Here is a 22,236-nt window from a genome sequence, read left to right on the forward strand (position 1 = left end):
AAACAGTGAGAATTCATAAGTTCCATTTCCATTCTAGGTTTTAAAGCCTGAATTTTTCTTCAGGTGATGGCATTAGGAACATACACTTTTGTTGTACTTTACAAGATACCAGCAATATCTGTAACGAAATCAAGTATTTTTAAAAAATCAGACCTATTTAGCTACACCTTTAAAAATGTAACTGGAAGGAGATATAAAATTCTCACTTGCTAGTAAGAGAAACAGGTCAGGTGAGCCTGTGGTTACTCTGATATATAGGTGACTGCTTCTATTGAAAATCTATCTCAGATTGCACAGGAGTATAATTATGAGTTTTCTGTAAAGGCATATTATGTGTTTGTGCAGACTCTTGAAAGTGGAGGAAAATTTAATGTTCTGCTGGGAATCATCATAACTTCATCAAGGCACTCCATGTTCATTTTTCAGACACCTGGAATTCTGTAATATCATGGGCGACTCAGAGAAATTCCAATTGTAATTTGCTACCAGGTCCTCTTTTTTAGAAAGGCCAGGAACTGATCAAAATGGGATGTTTAATTTCTGTCTAACAAAGAAACCTCCCTGTGGTTTTGCTGCTCTCGTCCAGAACTTCAGGCAATGCTACCAATTTTTAAAATACATCATATGACAGTTGTTTTAATATCCAAAAGGCTACAAACATTTTCCTTATGAGATCTGCTAATACTGGAAAACACAGTAAGAGATTCAATTTAAAATTGTATTTTTATCTCTGAAAGATTTTCAGAAACATGTTTCCAAATATTTTTCCTGGTTTCTACATGAATCTCTCTTAATTCCAAATGTTGCTATTACAATGGAGATGTCCATAAAAAACTACAAAAATTTAATTTCTGTTAGTATGCCATACTCTTCCCAGCATTCAGAAAATCTTTGTAAAAATGCCTATAAATATGAAGAAAAATTGTTGTGCTCTGTCACATATTCTACAAAGCCATGGAACTGACAAGAAAACCCTAGTATTTTGGCTTTTTGGACAGACTGTATTCCCTATGCAAATAAGATAGCCTTTCCCAAACTGCAACTTCCAGAGCTGTTTCTCTAAGCAAATGACAAACTCGAATAATACAAGTGCTTTCCAGGGTAAATAGTGATAAAATATGTCTAAATAAAATATGTCTAAATAAAATATGTCTAAAATATGAGAACTTGCCGTCACCTCCAGCATCTCCCTCAGGGTCTGCAGTCAGACAGGAGGAGCCTGGGGTGCAAAAGCATCTCAGGCGTTTGTCTTACAGGCCACTGCTAATTTTCAATTAGGATTAGAGCTAGAAAAAGGATCAGCCACACAGGACAAACGGCAAATAATTCCATGAAATCAGTGTAAATGTTTCTGTCATTTTCAAAGAAACCGCAGTGTGTGTGCTAGTTTAGTGTTTTGCACTGCACTACCACCATAATTCAGACATCCCTGTACCCTTGGTCAGCAGACAGTCACTGCTGTGGCTCTCAAAGAGAGTTGAGGTCTTCTGGTTTAAAACTGTGGAATTAAATGTAATGACCAACACTCAGTCACATGTTATCACTGCACTCGGAGGGCTGGAGGTAGGGTGGCAGTACAATTTTAATTTTGTATTTTAATCTAGGTTTGTGTCTTTGTATCAAGTACAAAAGACTTAAAGATTAACACTGAAGTTAAATTTATTCCCATACTAAAAGGACACAACAGGATAATAAAGAATCTGGTCCACAGATTCCTGTTTATTTGGATTTTTATTGATTAGCCTAGCAATCAGTATGAGATATAAAATGTATTTATTGTTCTAGAGTAACTTCCAAATTGAAGGAATGATTGTATTAAAGATTTGTGTATAGAAAGTATTTTTCCTCAAAATATCAGTAAATAAATCTAAAACATGTAATGAGAAACAGGAATGCCAGCTGGCATGAAAAACTTTTTCTCTCACGTCTCTGAATCTAAACATAAATCCACATAAACAGAAAAATCTATTTTGGCCTCATTCAAGTAAACAGCTACATTCCTATTGATCAGAACAATAAAGCAACCTAACTGAAAAACTGTGAAGAGATGACTGAAAATGATATCCTTTCTTGACACCCTGGCTTTCATCATCTCAATGTCTATAATGCCATCATTTATGTTTGGTTTTGTTTTTTTTTTAATCACAGAGATTTCTGGTTTGCTATGACCTGGATTATAAATGTGAAATATTATGAAGAAACACAAAAGTAAAAATTCAAAGCCTTTCACAGTTTTGCATGGTATAATTACATAAGAAAAACGTATAGCCCCTCAGCCTCTGCAGGCTGTGGTTGAACAATTCCATAAGACTAAGAAGTGCTAAGAGAAGATTAATAAATGTTAATTTAACATATGTCAGAACATGCGGTGCCACTCCTGTCTCAGAGCCTCCTCTTACCAAACCACACCTGGACTAGGCTCAATGGCAAATGTGAATATAAACACCAGTGCTGAAGGAGAAAACATCCTGCCTGTGGGCTGTTTAGAAGGAAAAAAATCCTCTTCTTTGGAAGTTTTGATAGTAAATTTCATGCAACAATCACAGATGTGAGTATGTCTGGATTTCAGTCAAGTATCTAACATTAACTCTGGTGTCTAGTTGGTCTTGCTGATGGTTGCACTGATGGAAATAGAGATCAGTAGGAGAGTGCAAAGTAGGCAGGAGCACAAAGCAAGGAAACCACTTGGTGTTGAGAAACCTGTTCTGGAAAAGGAGGGACTGATGGAGGACTGGAGAGGCTGTTGTTTGATGAGACAATGCCAAATTTGCCCTGTTCAGCAATGCAAAGTAGAGGTTTGAAGGAGGATTTGGCCACCCTCTACAAGTACACAGCAACCAACACCAGGCAGGGTGGAAGGAACAGGCCTAAGCTATCCCATTCTTGGCACATAAAACCCAACCAGAAAGTAGCTATGAATATTTTTAGGCCAGAAATGAGAAAAAGGCTCCTCACTGTGAAAGTCTCAAGTATTCAGGGCAACCTTCCAGGAGGAGTGTGTGTGGGTCAAACCAAGAACTGCTTCTAAGGCCATGCAAGAACAGCTATAAAGGACATGCTATGGTATTTTTTAAAAACTTTCTTTCCAGTTTATACTAAAAGATGCTGGGTTTGCATGGCAAGGTTTTGGGAGCAAGGGGACTAGAGGGGTGGCTTCTGTGAGAAGCTGGCAAAAAGCTTCCCCCATCCAAGGGAGCCAATTCCAGCTGGCTCCAAGATATACCCAAGGCTGGCCATCAGCAACAGGGGCAGCAATTCTGGGATAAGGTATTTAAGAAGGGAAAAAATTCCCTCACCACAGAAACAGCACTTCAAGGAGAGAAGAGAGAATATTTTCTCGTTATCACACTGTGATTTAATTGGTAATAAATTAAACTAATTTTCCAAAATTGAGTCTGCTTTGCATCTGATGGAAGTTGCTAAGTGATCTCTTCCTGCCCTTGACTCATGAGCTTTTTGCTGTTTTTTCCTCCCCTGCCCATCTGAGAAAGTGGAGGGATAGAGCAGATTGGTTGGGCATCTGACATTGAGCCAGGCTCAAGCCCCAAATACAGCTTTTTGAGTGGTTTTTAGTTGTAGTTTCTGTGTGTTGTGCTAATTAGCAGAAATAGGATTTGATGCCTAGGGAATCTGACTGCAAGCATTTGTGCAGCTGGGCTGAAGGAGGACGCAGGCTGAAAGTAAAAAGGCCGAAAGGGAAACAATGAGCTGGGAGTACTTTATTTCATTGATGAACTGGAAATGACAACTATATCCTTAAGTATCGATCTCAGCTCAGTGCTTGCCAGGGTGAGCATCACACTGAGAGTGATCCCTGCTCAGCCAAAGCCCTAGTACACAAAACACTGCAAACAAGTGAGAGGAGATGACTTTTCTGTCTGCTCAGTGATGCACTGGAAGAAGTTCAGACGAGGAATGTCTTCTGTCAGGTAAGAACAACTCGAGCTGCTGACATGTCAAAGGGGAAAGATTTAATGGGCTGCTTAGCTCCAGTTCAAGAGGGAATGTGATGCAGTGAGATCTTGTAGCTCTGAAATAGTGATGTAAAGGAAAGGTATTGCTGGAAATTACATCTTTCAATCTGTGAGGCTCAGATAAAATTGGCAAACATATGTTTCGCTGAGACTTTTGTCAAACACCAAAGATAGCACTGCAGACTACAAGGCTGAGCTTCTACACAGTCTTTTCTGTGATGAGGTCTCCAGTTTATGTACATTCAATTGCTTAGGTTTTTAATGTTTACTTAAGTTGATTTTTGGATAATTACCATCCTTTAACTTAGCCCACAAAATCCTGCTGATAGGTTGCCTATAACCCATCTTTGCTTCTGTTGCTGCTCTTTTCTTTTCCTTTTTTTAAACTAGTATCAGGGTGCCTTATATTTCTTTTCTCTTCAGTTATTCATTCCACAGGGCTAAATAGTTAAGCTACTGGTATCTTCCTGCTCATTTGAAGGTCTGTCCCTCCTCTATTATCATATTCCTTGTTTTAGCCTTTCCATGTCCTTCTCCTTAGGGCTCTCACACCCCCTTGTACTGCTTCCCTTACCCAGATACTCCAGGATCTGTGTTAAGCACCAGCCTTTATCCATGTTCATACATCTTCCAGCATCCTGGCAGCATGTCCTGTAGTACACACAGCTCTGCTGTTTTCCTCACACAGCAGATATAACCAGTTTCATAAGACCACTCTAGAGATGAGCTGCATTCCGTGTTGACAGGTCCACAGGAATATGTAATATACCAACTTCCCTCAGGGGTGGTAATCATTCCTGCTACTGGACACCTATACAGAGTTGTTGAGCTCACAGGTGAGGAGTTATCAGCTGGAAATGCAAGAGGAAGAGAGATGCTTAGGTGTATTTATACACCACAAGATGTGCTATGAGTACCTCCCAGAGGCACAGGGTGAACTCCTGCAGTGATGCCTTTTTGCAACAGACAAATGCAGTCCTCAGATGCAGCAGGGGAGATATTGTCAGGGAGAGAGGTGCTACTGGACAAGACTCTGGTTCAGATCAGATGCCAAAACAGGCTGATGATGCTACTATATGCTGTAACATTTAACTTATATAGTGAGAGTTTTCTGGACTGAAAAACAAGCGCATTTTGAAGAATATGAAAATTCTCATTTTGCAAAGGAAGATTAATAAAATGAGATGCAAGATTTTACATATATAAGGTAATACATGTAAAGATAAGGTCTATCTAAGTCACCAGGAGAATTTGTTTAATTTTGAATTATTTTACCTTGAGTATAGGTGCCTGAAATATGAGACTGGAGTTTTCCCAGAACAGGTTGCAATCAGGTTCAGACCTCCCAATAAGAAATCTATTAAGCCTGAAGTTCATGTTTTTATGAGCAGAGATTAAACATGTGGGCTTATTTGGTTTACAATAGTTGTAGGCTGTGAGAGGAAACAAATGCTGTTTGTCAAGACAAGAATGGACAAGACGGAAGGAGGAATGAAAACTCACGGCTGTTACTTAATCACTGAGGTCAAAGGAGGTTTCCAACAGGAATGCAGTAGCAAAAAAGCTGACTTGTTTCATGATCACAGCTCTATGAGAAGATATACCTATGATGGCAACAGCAAAAATCCTAGAACTTATGGAGAAAATGGAAACAAAAGGTTGAATTTCAGATTTCAGCACCCTTCCAACAGTCCAAAAGTGAGCACGCCTGTGAAGTCAGGGATGCTTTTTCCACACTGTGGAGTTAACAAAACCAAATTCAATTGCTGTGTTTACCCCACTGGCTTCAGTGCAGCATTGATGACCTCCACCGATGGAGGATTTATTCACAGTAAAATCTGTAGCTTGATGTAATACATGCCCAGTTTTCAGTATAGGATGTATTTTTTCCCCTGCTAAATCAGTGAACTAAAGCTTTGGGGCTTCAGCTGGCTGCAGTCATCATTCAGGTTTTTTGAACTTGCAGAGATGACAGTAACTGTGTTTAGACAAAAATTATTATGAAAAGTCACAACAGTTTCATACAAACCAATGTTGTTTCCAAACGAGGAAACAAAAAATCTCAAGCACACCATCAAACACACAATTTGAGGGAACAGATAAAAAATGTTATGAAAACTTATGAAAATGCTAACATTTTCCACCATTAAAACGAATTTACTGCATCCACCTCTTTGACAAACCTAATTATCTTAACTGTCACTGTGCTTAAGCTATGTCATCCCAGGTTTTGGAAGATTTTATCATAGAATTGTAACAGTGTGCATGTGAATGATGAGGAAAAGCTGGTATTTTCAACACAAAAAAATTACCACAGTGTCTGCTGAGGGCAGAGAACATTAAGCTACAGACTATCACATTACATGGATGAGTGTATGCATATAAATGTACACCAGCACATCCTACAAGAACTGAACCAAACCAGGCACATTTTCTTCAGAAGAAAGCAAGAGCATTTAGCGTGTAACACTCTGGTGCAAAATTAAGAATGTGTGTTTCAGTAAGATCACTTCCATGGGAGCTGTGCATTTGTACCTGGTGCTGCACATCAGTCCCTACTGAACTGGAGGGACAACATCCTTGACCAGGATTTTAAGGCCCAGTTTGGTGAGCTGTGACCATCCTGGAAGGAGGCAGCAGGCAGCTGGCATGGCTAGGGCAGGCAGAATTATGAAAGCAAAGGGAAAGGTCATGCAATAATATATACTGTGACTGCCAGGAAAGTATTACATTATAGCTGCTTTCTGTTGGAATGCCTCTTATTAAAAAAAACCTCTCAATAAGAGAAGTAAAGTTATTTCAGCTGAGGTTTTATTTGCTTTTATTTTGCAAGCAAAAGGGCATATAAGGTTCTAGTTCCCTGTTCAGAGCATATTCCCTTCCCTTTGCCTGGCCTGCATGAAATCAAGAAGGATTTATTCTGGAGGTATGATTATTCACTGTGAACTAAACACACAAATATGAGTTAATAAAGTCCCTAGAAAAAGTGTGAGTTTTTTTAAAGGAAAATACTTGCTAATACCAAAGTATTCTAAAATTCAGGACAGGACCTGGCCTGCTATCTGTTGTCTAAAGGGCTTCAGTCTTTGGGACAGTTCCACCTGCTTCAGCCAAAGTCCAGAAGTGCACAACTCCTGAGGCTGTACATGCCACACCTTAGGGACTGAATATACTTCTCTGTAGTTAGCATTCAAATATGTGACTTTGTGACATCTCAGTCCTTTCCTGAAGACAAGCCACTGTCTTAAGACAAAGCCACTTCTCTTCAAGAGAAATGCCAAAATTCTGAACCCTAAAAAACGAAAGAAACATATACTAAAAAGAGGCTTTCATTTTAGCAACCAAGAGAACAGTATTTTTGTAAATGGCTGAAGGCCACTATTTATTTTTTTCCAACCACATCTGAAGGCACCATTTCCTTTGCTTTAAAAACTCCTTCTTCTCAAGGCAAATCCTGGATAAAAAACTGCTGTTGCAATGGTGGCTGAAGGCAGAAATACACAGGTTTCTCTTCTCCTCTTCCATCAATCAACAAGGCATAGCTGAGGCTCCAAGCAACCATCCCTGTCCCAAGCTAGGCAGCATGCATTGCTGCTGCTTCCAGTGCCTGAACACTTCTTCTGGAGAGGGCAAAGCCACCCCAAACAGACACAGAAGAGGGTAGTGGGATGCTGTAGAGCATCTGCTTAGTGACACCTCATTTTTGCAACAAGGGTGTGCATATGTTTTTTGTAGAGTGGTGTATTTTCCAGCCTCAGAAAGTCAACCCAGCATAGCTTCAGCTTTTTTTACACAGATTTGTTGCTGGGTTTGTGCCAGTGTGTTCATGTTACATCTCAAGGCACACCCTTTTTCTAACAATCTACCCTTTTTCTAACAATCTATTCTTCTTTATGTTGAAATCAGGTAAGGAAGCTTAATAAAAGCCAAACAAACAGTGTTTTAAATATTTATTTTTAAAATTCTTTATTGGTTGGCTGCAGTTATTTAACATTCAGAATGCTTTGGTCTGAGCAGCTTGTTTGAAATACAAACCACACCTACACCACTAAATTACACCAAAGAGTTTTCTAAGTTAATTAAAATCTAAGTTCTTTGCTTTTAAAGTAAGTGTTGATTCCTTAAGAACAGAACAAGCCCACTGGTGTTATCAACAATATCTGCAGATAAGTTCATCTACCTGTTAAACTGCACACACTACCAATCAGAATAAACATTCCACTGTGGTTTGTTAGCCATGGTTCTCTGCTTAGACACCCCCTCAAAATTAACACAGAATGGAAAGGAAACACTGAAGATTAAGATTTATGACAGATCACAAGAGTGAATGTCCATGCCAAGTTCAAAGTGACTTTCCAAATTGTTGAAACACAATAATGCTCCTGGAAGGAAATGCAATGGCATTCAGAAATTCCTTTCTGCCTAAGGGCAATGCCTATCATGTTTACTACTTTGTTTAAAGAAACAGACTTTTTAAAACTTCTGTGGCTTGAACTGGACACTTAAATGACTCTCAGTAGTGAGGCTCTCCATTCAAAGCAAATATCACCAGAGCTAGAAGTCAATCAGAGACTGAACCTACTGAAACTGAATAAAACCCATGCAAATCAGTAAAGAAAGGCAAAAATCTCTCACTTTACAAAATATAACATTCCCCCTAAGTTAGGAAGGATATAAATTATATTTTCCTGGCATAGATACTAAGAAAAGAAGATCTCAGAACTATCTCACCACATTCTCTGACATTCTCTTGTCACTGCACATTAGTAAATAGTAACTTATAGGAATCAGCTGCTCATTCTGGTAAGGTCCCATATGTCCATGCCATTACAGAAACAGCAGTCCTTTAATCTAATTATCATAAAATGTTATGTACAATTACCTCCATTGCCAAATATTGCACAGATCTTACTTGAATGTTTCACTCTTTTGTATTTGAGAGAAATTTTACACATTTAGGTTTGTAATTCAGAGTAAATCAAAACTGATAGCGGATGAACAAACTACAGTATGCCAGATGCGACAACTTATTCTTAAATCTTGTGTGATTAATTGCTGTGCAAATCTAAATAACCTTAGGTGCCTATACCTGCATTGGAAGGAAAGGACAACAGGCATAAAGCTACATTCAATTTTGTTTCAGCAGAAAACTTTGCATCCAGGGAGGGGCTCAGAACTGGATTCCTGACCTCCCAACACTCTAGACATGTTTCTACTCTCTACTGCCACGCTGACCACTATGAGGAAGGGACCAGACATTTAAGAACTGGAGAGGATTTATGGCCTCTCACCCTTCCTTGTTTTGCTTTTATTGATCAACTCAAAAGCATGAATGCAGCTGTTACGAGACAAGATTACAGGAAGAATGACACAGAAGGTCCCAGTTGTCTCTGACACAACCCAAGAGGGTAGTGAAGGATTCTATGTCCCTGTCCCTCCAGGGGATAACGTCCTTCCCCACGTGCAACTTCGAGCTCAGGATACTAACAACATACAAACTACTTTTTCTAATCAGAAAAAGCTGTAGACTCCCCTGAGCACTGCAATGGTAACAAACCAAGATCATGCTGCAGCAGCAGAACAAGAAACAGAGCCCAGAAGGCCAGTGATGGACATACCCATCCCCTGCTGGAAGGGCCACACATCCCGCTGGGTACATAGTGCTTTTCATTCAACGTTTTTGATGAGTAGGTTCTTGTGGGGTCTTAAGGGTCTTCTGTTTGAAGGGTTGCCAGGCTCTTTTCATCACTTCTGGCTACAGCTGAGAATTTTTATAGGGCCTGTGTCAGAGATTGTTTTAGCTTGTCTTTAGGAAGGGATGTGATTAAGGGTTTGTTCTTGCGGTAAACTGGTGGGAGGTCCAACAGGGAAGCCTAATGACCAACCTTATTTTTCTGGTGTCATTCCTTCTTATATGTCCAGAGCTGCATGAAAGGATTTCAGCCAAAGGCCCTTGCCAAGTTTACAACACATTGGACACAGCTCTGAGACAAAAACTCATCTCTCCAAGGTAGATTGTTAATGTTTGAAAATAATAGCCCAGTGAATTACTTTTTTTCTTTTGCTTAGCTGTGCATTACCATATTAAATAATTTAATTTTCTTTGCCTAGATAGCATACATCAGCTCTGTGATTTTAAGCATATCAATCAAATTGAAGATTGACAGAAAGCAATGAACTGGTCCATGACTTTTCATTATTTAGATATGTTAGTCTGTATTTCATGCAGAAAGCAAACAATTCTAAGAAACAATAAAGAGAAAAGGTCATGGAAAATCAAGTCCGGGAAGAACAGTGAGTAAAATAGTAATATAGTAAGGAGTGAATAATTTACTCTCAAAGAGTCACATGTCCATTCTGCATAACAACATATTAAGTACATCAAACCTGAAGAGTGACAGAATTTCATAAACCTCTGCTTTCAACACACTAAAGGCTTTCTGGGGAAGAGAGTTACAGATCTAAACTTGGGCAGTTCTGGCATTTGTTTTTTGGACAATCTGGCACAGGCTGGAGCATGGGGAGCTGTGCAGCCCAGGGCTGTGTCTTGCACATCTATGTGGTAGTGGGGACATGGGAGTAGAGGCCACCCTGCCAGTGCCAGGCTGCTGCCCCTCAGCTCCAAAGCCTGAGGTGTGATGTGAGTCACAGAGCACAGGTGCACTATGGAACAGCCCCACTTGTGATCCTGAACTCCAGTTACTGGGTTATAGACCTCAAAAAGAGCTGCAGAATAGACATGCTTTGCTGGCTATTCCAATTTCTATTTACCAACCAGTTCACTTGAAGCAATGTTAACCCAATTATATCACTCATCTTTTCCAATAGTTTGGAAAGTACCCTTATGTTATTTAAGCAGCTATTTCTTCATTATCACTAAGACACAGCTATAAAAATATTTTGTGCATTCCTGAAACACATGCTCAAAGATCTGCTCAGACTAACTGCTTCACTCTGCTTCTTCCTTAGGATTAGCAGAGATGGGGAAAATGCAGCTAGTCTGGAAAGGAAGAAGGTCTGCACCTTCACAGACCCCTACTCTGAAATTAAGCTTACGAAAGGGGCAGCTGGAACACCTCCACTGATAACACTGGAGTCAACCCAGCACAGGAGCCATCCTGCAGTCTCACATGGAAACAATTGCAAAAACATGTAGGGCTGGAAATGGTTATTTTATATTCAAGTGGCATACTGGACCTTATCCTTGCTGCAAATTTCAGTGACCATACAGGTATTTAAAAGCAAGTATATAAGAATTTGTCTTTCAGTTGGTTTCTGTACATGTTACCAGATTTTACTTCACACTCCCTGATTAGACAATTCAAAGCTTACTAGAGATGGAGGCTTCTAATTTTATTTGTGGATTTATTAATTTAATTTTCGATAGGTTTGCCCTTCTAGACAATCATTCATTCAAAATTATTGCAAGGACTTATGCTTTCACAGAATACCAGATAAATCCTTCAAAATAGTGAGACAACCCCTGATTTGTTAAGAGTATTTTGTCTGAAACTATATTGTTCTTATAAAAAAAAAAAAAGGCTTAGGTTCATCTGTTTGATTTACCAGCAGGCGTGTGAACAGCAGAATACTTAATTTGCAAAATAAATATACCAAAGCTGAGTATACAATACATGGCACTACCCTACGGCTCTATTTGGAGGATGGGAGTTGTGGAAAGCACCCAGCACGAAGGGGAACCACCTCTCCATCAGTCCCTAACAGGAAGCAAAGATGCTGGCAGATCCCTGTGCACCTCTGTACCAGCGCCTGCATGAGCAGGAGCAGGGCAGGAGCCTCCCTCTGCTCCTGCACCTGGAGGTGGGGCCCTCTAAACCCAAAGAAGAAGCAGCCACTGGGAGGTGGAAGCCCCTCTCTGAGGAGAAGGTGTCCTGCAGCAGGCAATTCTCAGCTCTCTCTAGGCAGGGAGCTGAGGTACCTGGGTACCTTGTCTGCCTGCAGCTGTCAACAAGCTCTTGCTTGTTGATCCTCCCTGCTTTGTATTTCCAATGTGAAAAAAAGTCAGAGGGAGGGTTTCAGAAGCAAAAATTAGGATTGACATGAATAAAATAGAGGAGGTAAACCGTGATTGCACAGATCTCCTCTTCAGGATATCTGCTGCATTATTTTTGTCTTCCACCCTTTCTTTCTTTAGGAAGAAGATGTAGGGAGTCAGTCTGCTTCCTCCAACTAATAATTTTTCAGACTAGTGAATAATTTCAAATACACTTTACAAGAAACTAACACATTACCAAACATCTCTCACTAGGTGGAAAAAATTTAGCAGCCAACAAAGGAGATTTTTTTTAGTCCTGTCATCAAGGAAAATGCTACATGACAAGACACTCCATGTACAGCTGAATGCTCATGTGGTGCTCAGACTAAAGACACTTTAATGAAGCACCCTCTCAGAACTCAGGAAGAAAGAACTCTTATTTGTGAGAGACATGGAGCTGTCAAATTTATCTTTTCTGAGTTTGTTCAATTATTCATCCTTATTCCAGGGTGGTTGTATCTGCACAGAAAACCATGTTGAATTTTTTGTTGGCAACAATGTTCCATACGAGATATTATCAAATCTTTATGGAATTTTAAATTAAATCTTGATTTTTAAATGAAAGACATAATTTTAACAGATTTTATTGCTTGACTTTCCAAGTTCATTATAAAAAAATCCATCATCGTGTCACACAGAAAGATATAAGAACCCCAGTGAAGCAGGCACAGCCAGATGCAAGGGAAAGGATTGCAACCCTGATAATTTATTATACCTAGCTCTACAGTTGTTAGATTTTTCTCACTAAAATATAATTCAGAATTATTATATTTTACTGCTGTAAAGTATGATAATAATTACAAAATGCAATAATATTTTATAGACAGGAAACCACAATAGTAAAACAAAGTAACTTTAAAACATAAGAAATAAAATATTCATATGTTTACTTCCTGACAGCATGCTGAATTTTTGCTATTGCTGCTCATCAAATGGACTCAGCTGAGCAGAGTATTTGGAAAAGCCCATTTCAATAATGAAACATACTGTTTGTTAACACTCCAGGTGCTGCCCATCCTTACTACTGCACAAGAACTTGTGTCAAAAAATAAAATAAAATCCTCACATCCAGCATTGTTTACCAAACAGTCAAATCCGTCAATGTCCAGAAATCGAACTACCACTGACTGTGTGCTTCATTCAGGCACCATCTAACACAGCTCCTAAAAAAGCCCTGTTCCCCCACAACCTGAACCAAGGAGACACCCTGCTTCTTATAAATACTTGGTCTCATTATTTCTAGCTCATGAAGTAAATTCATGGACTCAAATCTATTGAAGTGGTAAATGTGGGGTAGTGCTGAATGCTGGAAGCATTGGCTTCAATATTGACCTCTGCCAGGGTTTGGCTCTTCCAACATGGAAGTCTGTGTAAAGCTCAAATGAAAAGAAGAAGTGTGTGAAATTTAAAGTCTAGAAATTCAAATTCCCTGGATTTGTTGACAGAAATAATGAAAGTGGAGGTAAAAGGCTTCAGAAAGCATTATTCACATGCCAGAAAACAACTGTAACAACATCATGTAAGCCAGTCACTCAGAGACATAAAAATAATCAGGAAATAGTAAATGAAAAAGAAGAAAACCAGATTCATTACAAGTTCCAAAATATCCACGGTTGCTGACATTTCAGGAGATCAGTTAGGGACCTTGAGAGATTAAATAAGGAGTTTTGATTCACTCATGTAGCTACCAGGGCCGCAGAAATAGATCCACTGAACTGAAACAATGACTGATTAATTTCTATGTAGTCTTTTTAAAAGAGATCAGTGTCAGTCAATCTTAGTTTATGACAACTCCTTGGCATGTTAGGAATCTCCCCCAAAAAGGGCAGAAATTATCTTACCCTTTTTCCAAATCACAGGCATGGGGTATCTGGTAAGTTTCCATACAACCTAATGAAAAAAATGCAATTTTGCAAGCAGTTGTTCTGCTGAGAGGCTGCTATCTTAGTCAGTCTAGTACTATGAAATTGGAGGTGCAAAATTGCATAAGGCTATAATAATACTACTGAGTAGTTTTTTGGCAACTGTCTTTATTTTCACGGGTTCCCTTAAAATTTAGCCCTGAAATCAATGTCTCTTTATTCCTTACCATCTTTACTGATGGATGGACAGCAGGACACATGGAGACAAGCCCGTCCTTGCTCAGTCTTACAGGCACAGGTGTCTTAGGAAACAAAAACCACAGTCCTGGAGGACTGTGCCTGAGGATTTCCTTAGGCTTCAGTAAATATTTTTGGGGACAAAGCAGCGACATTGATAAAGGTGGTTCTTTTTTAATGTAACATTTAAGCAGATGCCTTTCAGTCCATAGTGAAATACTGCAATATGTGTCCACACTGCTATCACTTTATCAAGGCTGCACAGTTTGCATGAGGGGCAGCAGTCACCTGTGGCACTCCTGCAGTTTCAGTTCACAATTCTCCTCTACCTTTTCATGCACAGCTGGGGGATTTTCTGCTTTGGTATTTGCTCTAGGGCAATTCCTGATGCCGCCTTAGTCTTCAGCAATTCTTCTTGACTCTTTCTGCAGCACCCAGCTGGTAAACTTCTACTGTTTCTACACAGTATGTGAGGATCTCAGGATACTTTAGGAGCTTCTCAGAAACCTTCAGAGCCCTGCCAAGCTCATAGAGCAGCATGTACTTTTGCAGATGCAGAGTGTACAGTGTGTCCCATAGGAACAGGCACTTGAGTACCCTATCCCTGCATTACAGTTTGCAAAATACATGCAATAAAAATTATTGTAATAAAAGGAGTATTAGCAGTTTAAGGCCTGAGATAAATGCAGTCATTTTCCTTTACTTGTGTTTGTTAATTGCTAACTTTGTGCTGGCTAACATACAGAAGAGCAATGCATGGCTGTCTATAAAGACAAGACTCAGACCCTCACAGAGCTGGTTCCCTATGCTATTTTCCCCCTAAAGGAGATGGCCAGGCCATCACCAAACAATGCCTCAAGAATCAGTGAATGAGGCAGATAGACTCAGCCTTTGGACAAGGGTCAGCACTCGCTTCACACAATATTTTCAACAATCCATCTTATAAATGAAGGTGCAGAAATACTGTGCACCTCCTTGAGATGAATTGGGAAAAGGTCAAATCCTTGAGTCCCCAGTCAGTTCTTAGACAGAAATTTCCCTGGAAATGTCATTCGCTTGGACTAAGTATCAGCTACTGACTCAAACACAGCATCATTTGGCATTTGTGGTGTTCTGAGAGTTAAAACAAGTGATAATTAGTCACTTTCATTGCTACTTCCAAATATTTTCCAGAATTAATATTGTAGTGATTCCAAAACAAGAGAAGGACAGCTTACTTAGATGAAAGCATAATATAAAATAGTACCAATTAGGCAAATATAACCCTGACTTTTTGCTGCACTGGATATTAAATGTAATACAGTAAATCTGCTCACTCCATTTCCTCTATTAGTGATAACAGCAAATACAATACCCTCATTTCCTCATTGCTGATGACAGCATTGCTGGGCTCTTTTGACTGTAACTCTTCTTCAACATGTGTGCTGCAAGATGAACCTCATACTCAGCTGAAAACGGATCTCAAAAAATGCTTTTGAAAAAATAATTTTGAATCAAGGCACTGACAAATCAGGTTAGTGTGATAATAAGTCCCACTCTGTTACCCTCCCCAATAACAAGAAAAAATAGTTTGAAATCTGTCTACAACAAATATGAAAAGCAATCAAATGTAAGCTTGCAATATTATGAACTGAGTCAGTAAGAATGCCTTCACCCTCTAAGCAGATTATCCTGTGTATGGAACTGATTTTAATTGTTACTGAATTACTGAACATTGCTTCAGAGACAGCACACCAGAAACACAAATGCATTTCTCTCCCAGGCAGGGGCAGCACTTGGGTTGGTTTCTTACACAACTTTTCAGTTTACCTGCTTGCTTATTTGGTCTTAACAGCAGTGTGACAGAACAGTCTCCCAAGGCACCGATCAAGTCCCTGTTAAAATGTTGTCACCAAGTGGAAGAAAAGGCCAAGACAATTTCCCAGCTTCCATGGAGTCATCTCCGTACATTATGTGTTAAACTATCCCTCTCCAAGAAGATTCACCTTCAAGCCTCAGAAGTAAATCTTGAAGAAAGAAACACTTTGTGCCTAGACTAGATCAAGCAGAAATTAATTTTGTTTCATAAAAACCTAACAACAATGCCATAGGATGGTCACATCTTGTTATTTCTTAATACAAGTCATTAAGTTGCATGCCATGCCTCTGGCAATACTCCCAGTTCAGGGAAGAATGAATGTAATTGACCTGTAAAGCACATCCTGATTTCAATCCAACCATCAGTCCTTGCCTGCCTTCACTGTATTATAAGATACAATGCAAACAAACAACAGATTCTCCCCTTATTTAATTCCTCCTCTGTCTGACACTCTGCTTTGTTATACAGGGTTTATTGTGTGTGTGAGGCATGTTTTATTATGAAAGTCCTTTTTAGAAATATTGCTAGAACCTCTTTATTCTGCAGTCTAATACAACCACTATCAAAGCAGTGTCAATGCTATCTCAAGAGGCAATGAGCCTGTAAAAAGGGAAATCACCAAAGTGGACCACACCCGCAGGGAATACAGGACAAAATCATAATCCTTAGCAAATTCCTTGTGTTATAGTATCAAGCATTGGTCTTCAGCATCAACCACATAGTTGAAGACATACTGAATCTGGCCTAAACCTGCAAGTTTCTAAAGTTCCACTTTCAAGCAAACATACAGAAAACTTGACAGAAGAATTTTACATTTCTCCTTCTTTCCCCATCAGAAAAGCAATGGCTGGTGGGTAGTTTTAGATCAGAACAGTGGCTCTTCCTTAACTTCCTCCTTAGGGATAAAAACACTTATGCCAGGATCAGACTCAGAAAGCCACTCTCTACTGCCAGAGGGAAGAGGGAAAACACTCAGGATTCATCAGTGAAGGGTAGAAACCTTCAGGTACAAATGTACAGAGGTACAAATATCTCTTCTATTGAAAAGAAAATCCTTTGCAAAATCTTCTAAAGAGAGGAAGCTTCAATATCCTCAATCAAGCATAGTACTTTTCTGCCTACATAGAGTATCCCCAAATTTTGCTACTGTTCTTCCCAATTCTTATCCTTTTTTGTGGTGTGCCTTTTTAGGCTTTGTTAAGTATATATTGATAATGTAACACATTCACCTCGTTCAAAATTTTAGAAACCTGTGACAATTACACCTCGAGTAAGTTCACCTTGTAGCTGGTGGCCAAAACTAAAATACATTTGTTGTCTCCGTCTTCAGCAAGAACTAATTCAATGACTGTATAGAAAAAAGAAGGAAACCTCTGCATAATCTTTGTCTCTTGTACACTTTTCTTTGAATGCCAAACTCCCCAGATATCTAAATCAATTCTCTAGAGTCTTATCCTGCTTTTAGAAGTCTGATTAGCTCATTTGGCCTAAGCAATAATTGTCAGACACACCAGTAACTCAGATGTTGTAAATGTGCTTGCAAGCTGCATATTCGTATGTAGGTTCTTACCTACTAACATACAGTTCATTATTGGACAGATCAAAAGTCTCTGAAATGAATAGAAACTTTTAATCTAGATTTTCTCTCTCAAACCTGCAAGCTGCTTAAGCGCCCTCAGGCTTTGCCACCACACCTGACAGTTCAGCATGCTCCCTGTGAATTTAAGATGACAAGGATCTGAACAGCAGTGCAGATCTATAATGAAGCTTGAAGCGGTAGAAAATTTAAATTAAAAAATAGAAATAGAGAGAGTCCCACATATAACTTCAGGAAAATATTCCTATCTAGACAAGAGAATGGGCCGTCTAAGAAAACTAATTACTGTAAAATTTGATGGAAAATTAATTTAGAGACTGATGGATGAGCTCAAAACTAAATATTGTATGTATGCTAGTAGCTACCCTAAATACAAAAATCTAAACTTTAAACTTAATTTCAAATTTAAATATATTGGAAAGAATAATTTAACCCCCAAGCAGAAAGTATTCCTTTTACACTAATACAGAATAGGTAAGAAGGAACAGCATTATTTTTAGTGACAAATATAAGATTTTAAAAGTACACATTAAAAAAAAATCAGTATAATTTTATAAAGTTTAATCACCTAAAAAATAGATTAATGTTCTTCTCCTAAAGAAGTGTAGAATATTCCTTTTGTGAGCAATCTTTCAAGGACTACTTGGATACCAAAACATCAATAACTCATTCTTCACTTCAGTGAAGATCTGGCCTCATCTGCATGCAGAAATTCTCTCACTACAAAACAACAACAACAACAACAAACCCAAAAAAAACCAAAAAACCAAAAACTGCTACTAGAATAAATGTGCAAGAAGACCACACTGCATGTAACTTGTTACCTGAGAGGAGAGAAATTACAATAGTGTTCCAAGAAAGATTGCCTTCAAATGCCTCCTCTTTAGGCATGAAACTCATTCATGGAATCATGAGATTCCATCTCATCTCCCTGTGCTGTCAGATAGCAACAAAACCTCTCCACTTGTTTTGAACAGCACAGCAGAAGAGCTAAAGGGATGAACATTGGTTTGACCTAGTTTTGCATAAGCCTTTTATCTTATGAATGAAGCTCTCTCCCAGCTTGAAGAACAGCTAGAGAATAATGGAAAAAGCAAAAATGCAGAAGAGGAAAAAAAAAAGTAATGTGTTCCCTCTAAGGGCAAATACAGTCACTGTCTGGAACTCCAGATCAGATGTAAACAGAAGAAGGAAAATCGTGAAAAAAGACAAAATTAATGTGGTGGTCTACACGACAGTACTGATTTTGTTATTTTCTCTGATCTTGGGATTATAGATGTCTGATATATTTATGATAGTTTGTGACATGAAGATTCAGATTAATCTGCGTGGTACTTGGCTTGCTTGATTAATTCTTGGTAAGCCAGTTATAGCTGGGCATACAGGTATTCAGGTATTACAAAAGCCTGAAAAAGTCTGAAAAAGACAGACCTAAAATTTACTGGTTGACTAATCTTTATTGATTAGTCTGTAATTTACTCCATTTGTTGCTTTAACAATTTCAAAGGAAATGAAATTTAAAAAACTTATGTGCTTTTAAAAGCCCACTCTACACTTATTAAATTCTTTAGAAGTGTCTCATAAAAACGTTTGCTATATGAAGACATAACACCTCCCCCTAAATGACCCACTGCAAGGACAGATCCATGGCTATAGCAACAGCCCTGAACAGGGGCCTTATAAAACATTTCGCTCAAGAGAGGTCAGCAAAAGAAAGGCTGGATGCTGCTTTTTCAAAGAGCAATTTATAAAAATCACATAGTTCAAAAAGCCTGTGTGGTGCCAGAAGGGTACTCATTGGCATTGCCTATTGTACAAATTGTACAAATATTTGGTTTAAAGAATGATCTATGGATACATTTCCTTTTATTTCAAAGAGATTATTCTGCTGCAGCAGCATTTTCCAGTTCCTAACAATAGCTCCTGTCCTGCTCACAAACACCATTCTGTCAAGTTTATAGCCCCAATCTATCAGAGTACTCCTGCAGGGCTGCAAAGATCCCAAGCTGGGAACTGCCACTTCCACAGCTTTTCCAGCTTTGGCTTAGATATTTGGTGTCAGCTGTAAGGGCAGAAGAGAATACAGTTCATCCTAGTTAGGGATCTACTACAAGGAACCATAGAAATCCTAATTAATGCTTATATAAAAATCAGCTTTTTAATTTTCATGGATCACTGTTCCATTGATTTCAGCCAAGCTATTATGGCTCACAGAAACTGAAGATTTTTCTTTTGTTTCTGGCTTTAAAGTAAAGAGCTTAAACACTGTCTGAAATATATTTCAGCAGAACTTAATAATCTTTTTTTTGTAAAACAATGTTAAATAATGTAGAGCCATCTTAACTAGGGCACTTAAACAGAAAGAAAAAATTAGTAATGAAATAATAATCTGAGCCAATTTTAAAAGTTTATACAAATGCATTATGTTGTGCTGTAAAATACATAATTTAGATTTCTTTGGATGAGAGTGGCACAGTAGACATCAGATCACTCAGAAGGGACCATGAAGCGAACGTTCATGGCCTTGCAGTATGTGCAGTTAGTGTTGTGAACACCAGTTCTCACATCTTATTTAGTGTGAACAGGCTCACGCTAATAATACCAGCAGGGGCTTTTCACACTGAGGTATTTTGTGACCATCCCAGGCAAACATGCCCAGGTTGCCCTGCTCCTTCTGATGAACAGAATAACTGCTGTAACCAATAATGTTCTCATCTCTGGACACCTTCTGCAGAGGCTAGTAATCCCCACCAGTCCTTTTCTGAGGACAGCTCCTTTGACACTGGATTTCCATGGATGGCCTGTATAGAACCTGCCTCACCACTAATATCCCTTAAATGAGCCCTGCAGGCTGACCTCTCCTTTCTCTTGTCCCCTCTCTTCTGTACTGGAAGTGAACAGTACCAACACTTACAGTGGACATTGGGCAAATTATTTTCGTAAGTATTTCCCCAGCATCTGATTGCTGGTTTGGAGAACATCTGGTGTGAAATCAGACGGAAGAGCCACAAGTGACTAAGAAGCACAGAAAATGTACAGAAATGCTGTATGTAGACATTAGAAGCCTTCCTCAAGAATCTGTATGCTTTTAACTAATAGAATGTGAGATTATTATACAAAAAAATCCAATGTTTGAAAAGCACAAAACATAAAGAGGAAGAAATTAGAATTTAGAATTAGAAATTGCACGAGCTACTGGTAAAAATTATTATTCTGTTCTCTCTCAACAGTACTGTCATTGTGATTGAAGTGCAATTCTTCAAAGTGATTACCTTAAAAATTATCAGTATGGAATTAATTGTCAGAGAAAACCATGCACACTGCCTCTTTATGCACACACAAATATTTATTGAGCCACCATGGATGAAAGATCAGGCGCTGAGCATGATATGCCAGATAATACTCACAGAAACTGCCTCCAGGATTTGTTTGACAGCATCAGCAGCATCTCTTTCACTGTAGTACCCCTTTTCCACAATCCTACAGAAAAAAAAAAAACAACACAATTAAGAACCAAGGTTAATAAACAGTGAAAGTAGATGCTTCTTTTCAAAAATGAGATAGCAAGCAATCAAATTTAAATATGACCAGGACAGTGGAGTGTCCCCAAGAGATTAGAAAATAGCCCTTTTGCAATTTAAGTTACCCTTGATTTCCAATTAGATGAAATGCAGAAGGTAAGATATCAACTGGATAAGATGCTCATAATATACATAGACATTTAATTAGAAGTTTTTAAAACTTTCTGACATGCAAGGAATCTGAATTACTGAAAGACAGAACTATTCAACATTTAGGAACTGGTTTTTCACTTTTATATTTAACTTAAGCCCCTCTTCCCCAGTTAGTTAGTTAGTTAGTTAGACAGACAGATAGATAGATAGTAAGTTATAAAACAAAAGCACTATGCTATGTACACACAGAATTATTCAAGGAAAAAGGTTAGTGTAAAACTTTACTAGTTTCAAATTATTCTTCAAGTGTGATGGGCTGAACTGTCTCTTTTCCCTCAGTAGAAAACTAGGGATGCTATATGCAGAGAAGTGCAGGTTTTTTACAACTAAAGCTACTTTTTTCTTTCGGAAAAGCTACTTTTCCTTACAGAGTCAGCAGTAGACACAGGTTTACATAATGATGTACAAGCAGTTAATAAAAGAAGGATCTATCATTGAGATATCCTAATACTATATTTAAGACACTCAACAGTCTTTTTACTAATGTTTTTAACTGAGCATAGTATTTGTGAACTACAATAATTATCCCTCAGAGAGTTACCTTAAAGGTCAGATTTTTGATCTGAAGTCTTGATATTTTTAATGTATTAATTTTTCAAAGCCCAAGAAAACATAGAGAGATGTTGTCTAGGAACAGAGCCTGTGGTGCCTACAAGACATTCTATAAAATGACGTTCTGCAAGCAGACAGGCATTTTTATAAAACAATATCCTAAAGTCCCCATGAAGCAGAACAGCAAGGAACCTTTAATGTCTGGGGTCACGGAAAAGGCCTTCTGCCCCAAGATCCATAAAAAGGCTCTGCTGGTGGCAGGAAGGCTATGCTCCTTTCTCCCCACGACTCCTGCTCTGCACTTTTTATCACTTCCTTTCACTGAAATGACAGATTAATGCTGAGTTATCATCAATGCAGCTCCTC

At 38.7% G+C, this 22,236-nt stretch overlaps 1 protein-coding gene across 2 annotated transcripts in view; it reads right to left on the reverse strand.

The window, feature by feature from the left end:
- Window positions 1-22,236, reverse strand: part of CAMK4 (calcium/calmodulin dependent protein kinase IV) — a 137,051-nt gene that overhangs the window by 25,713 nt on the left and 89,102 nt on the right. For both annotated transcript variants that reach the window (XM_054283275.1, XM_054283265.1), the window contains exon 5: window positions 20,992-21,064. In XM_054283275.1, coding sequence (XP_054139250.1) covers window positions 20,992-21,064 — 73 coding nt within the window. The remainder of the gene's footprint in view (window positions 1-20,991; window positions 21,065-22,236) is intronic.

The sequence above is a fragment of the Melozone crissalis genome, unplaced genomic scaffold (genome assembly GCF_028551555.1).
Source record: "Melozone crissalis strain CALT ecotype California unplaced genomic scaffold, PUWL_Pcris_2 ptg000005l_1, whole genome shotgun sequence".
Lineage (NCBI taxonomy): Eukaryota > Metazoa > Chordata > Aves > Passeriformes > Passerellidae > Melozone > Melozone crissalis.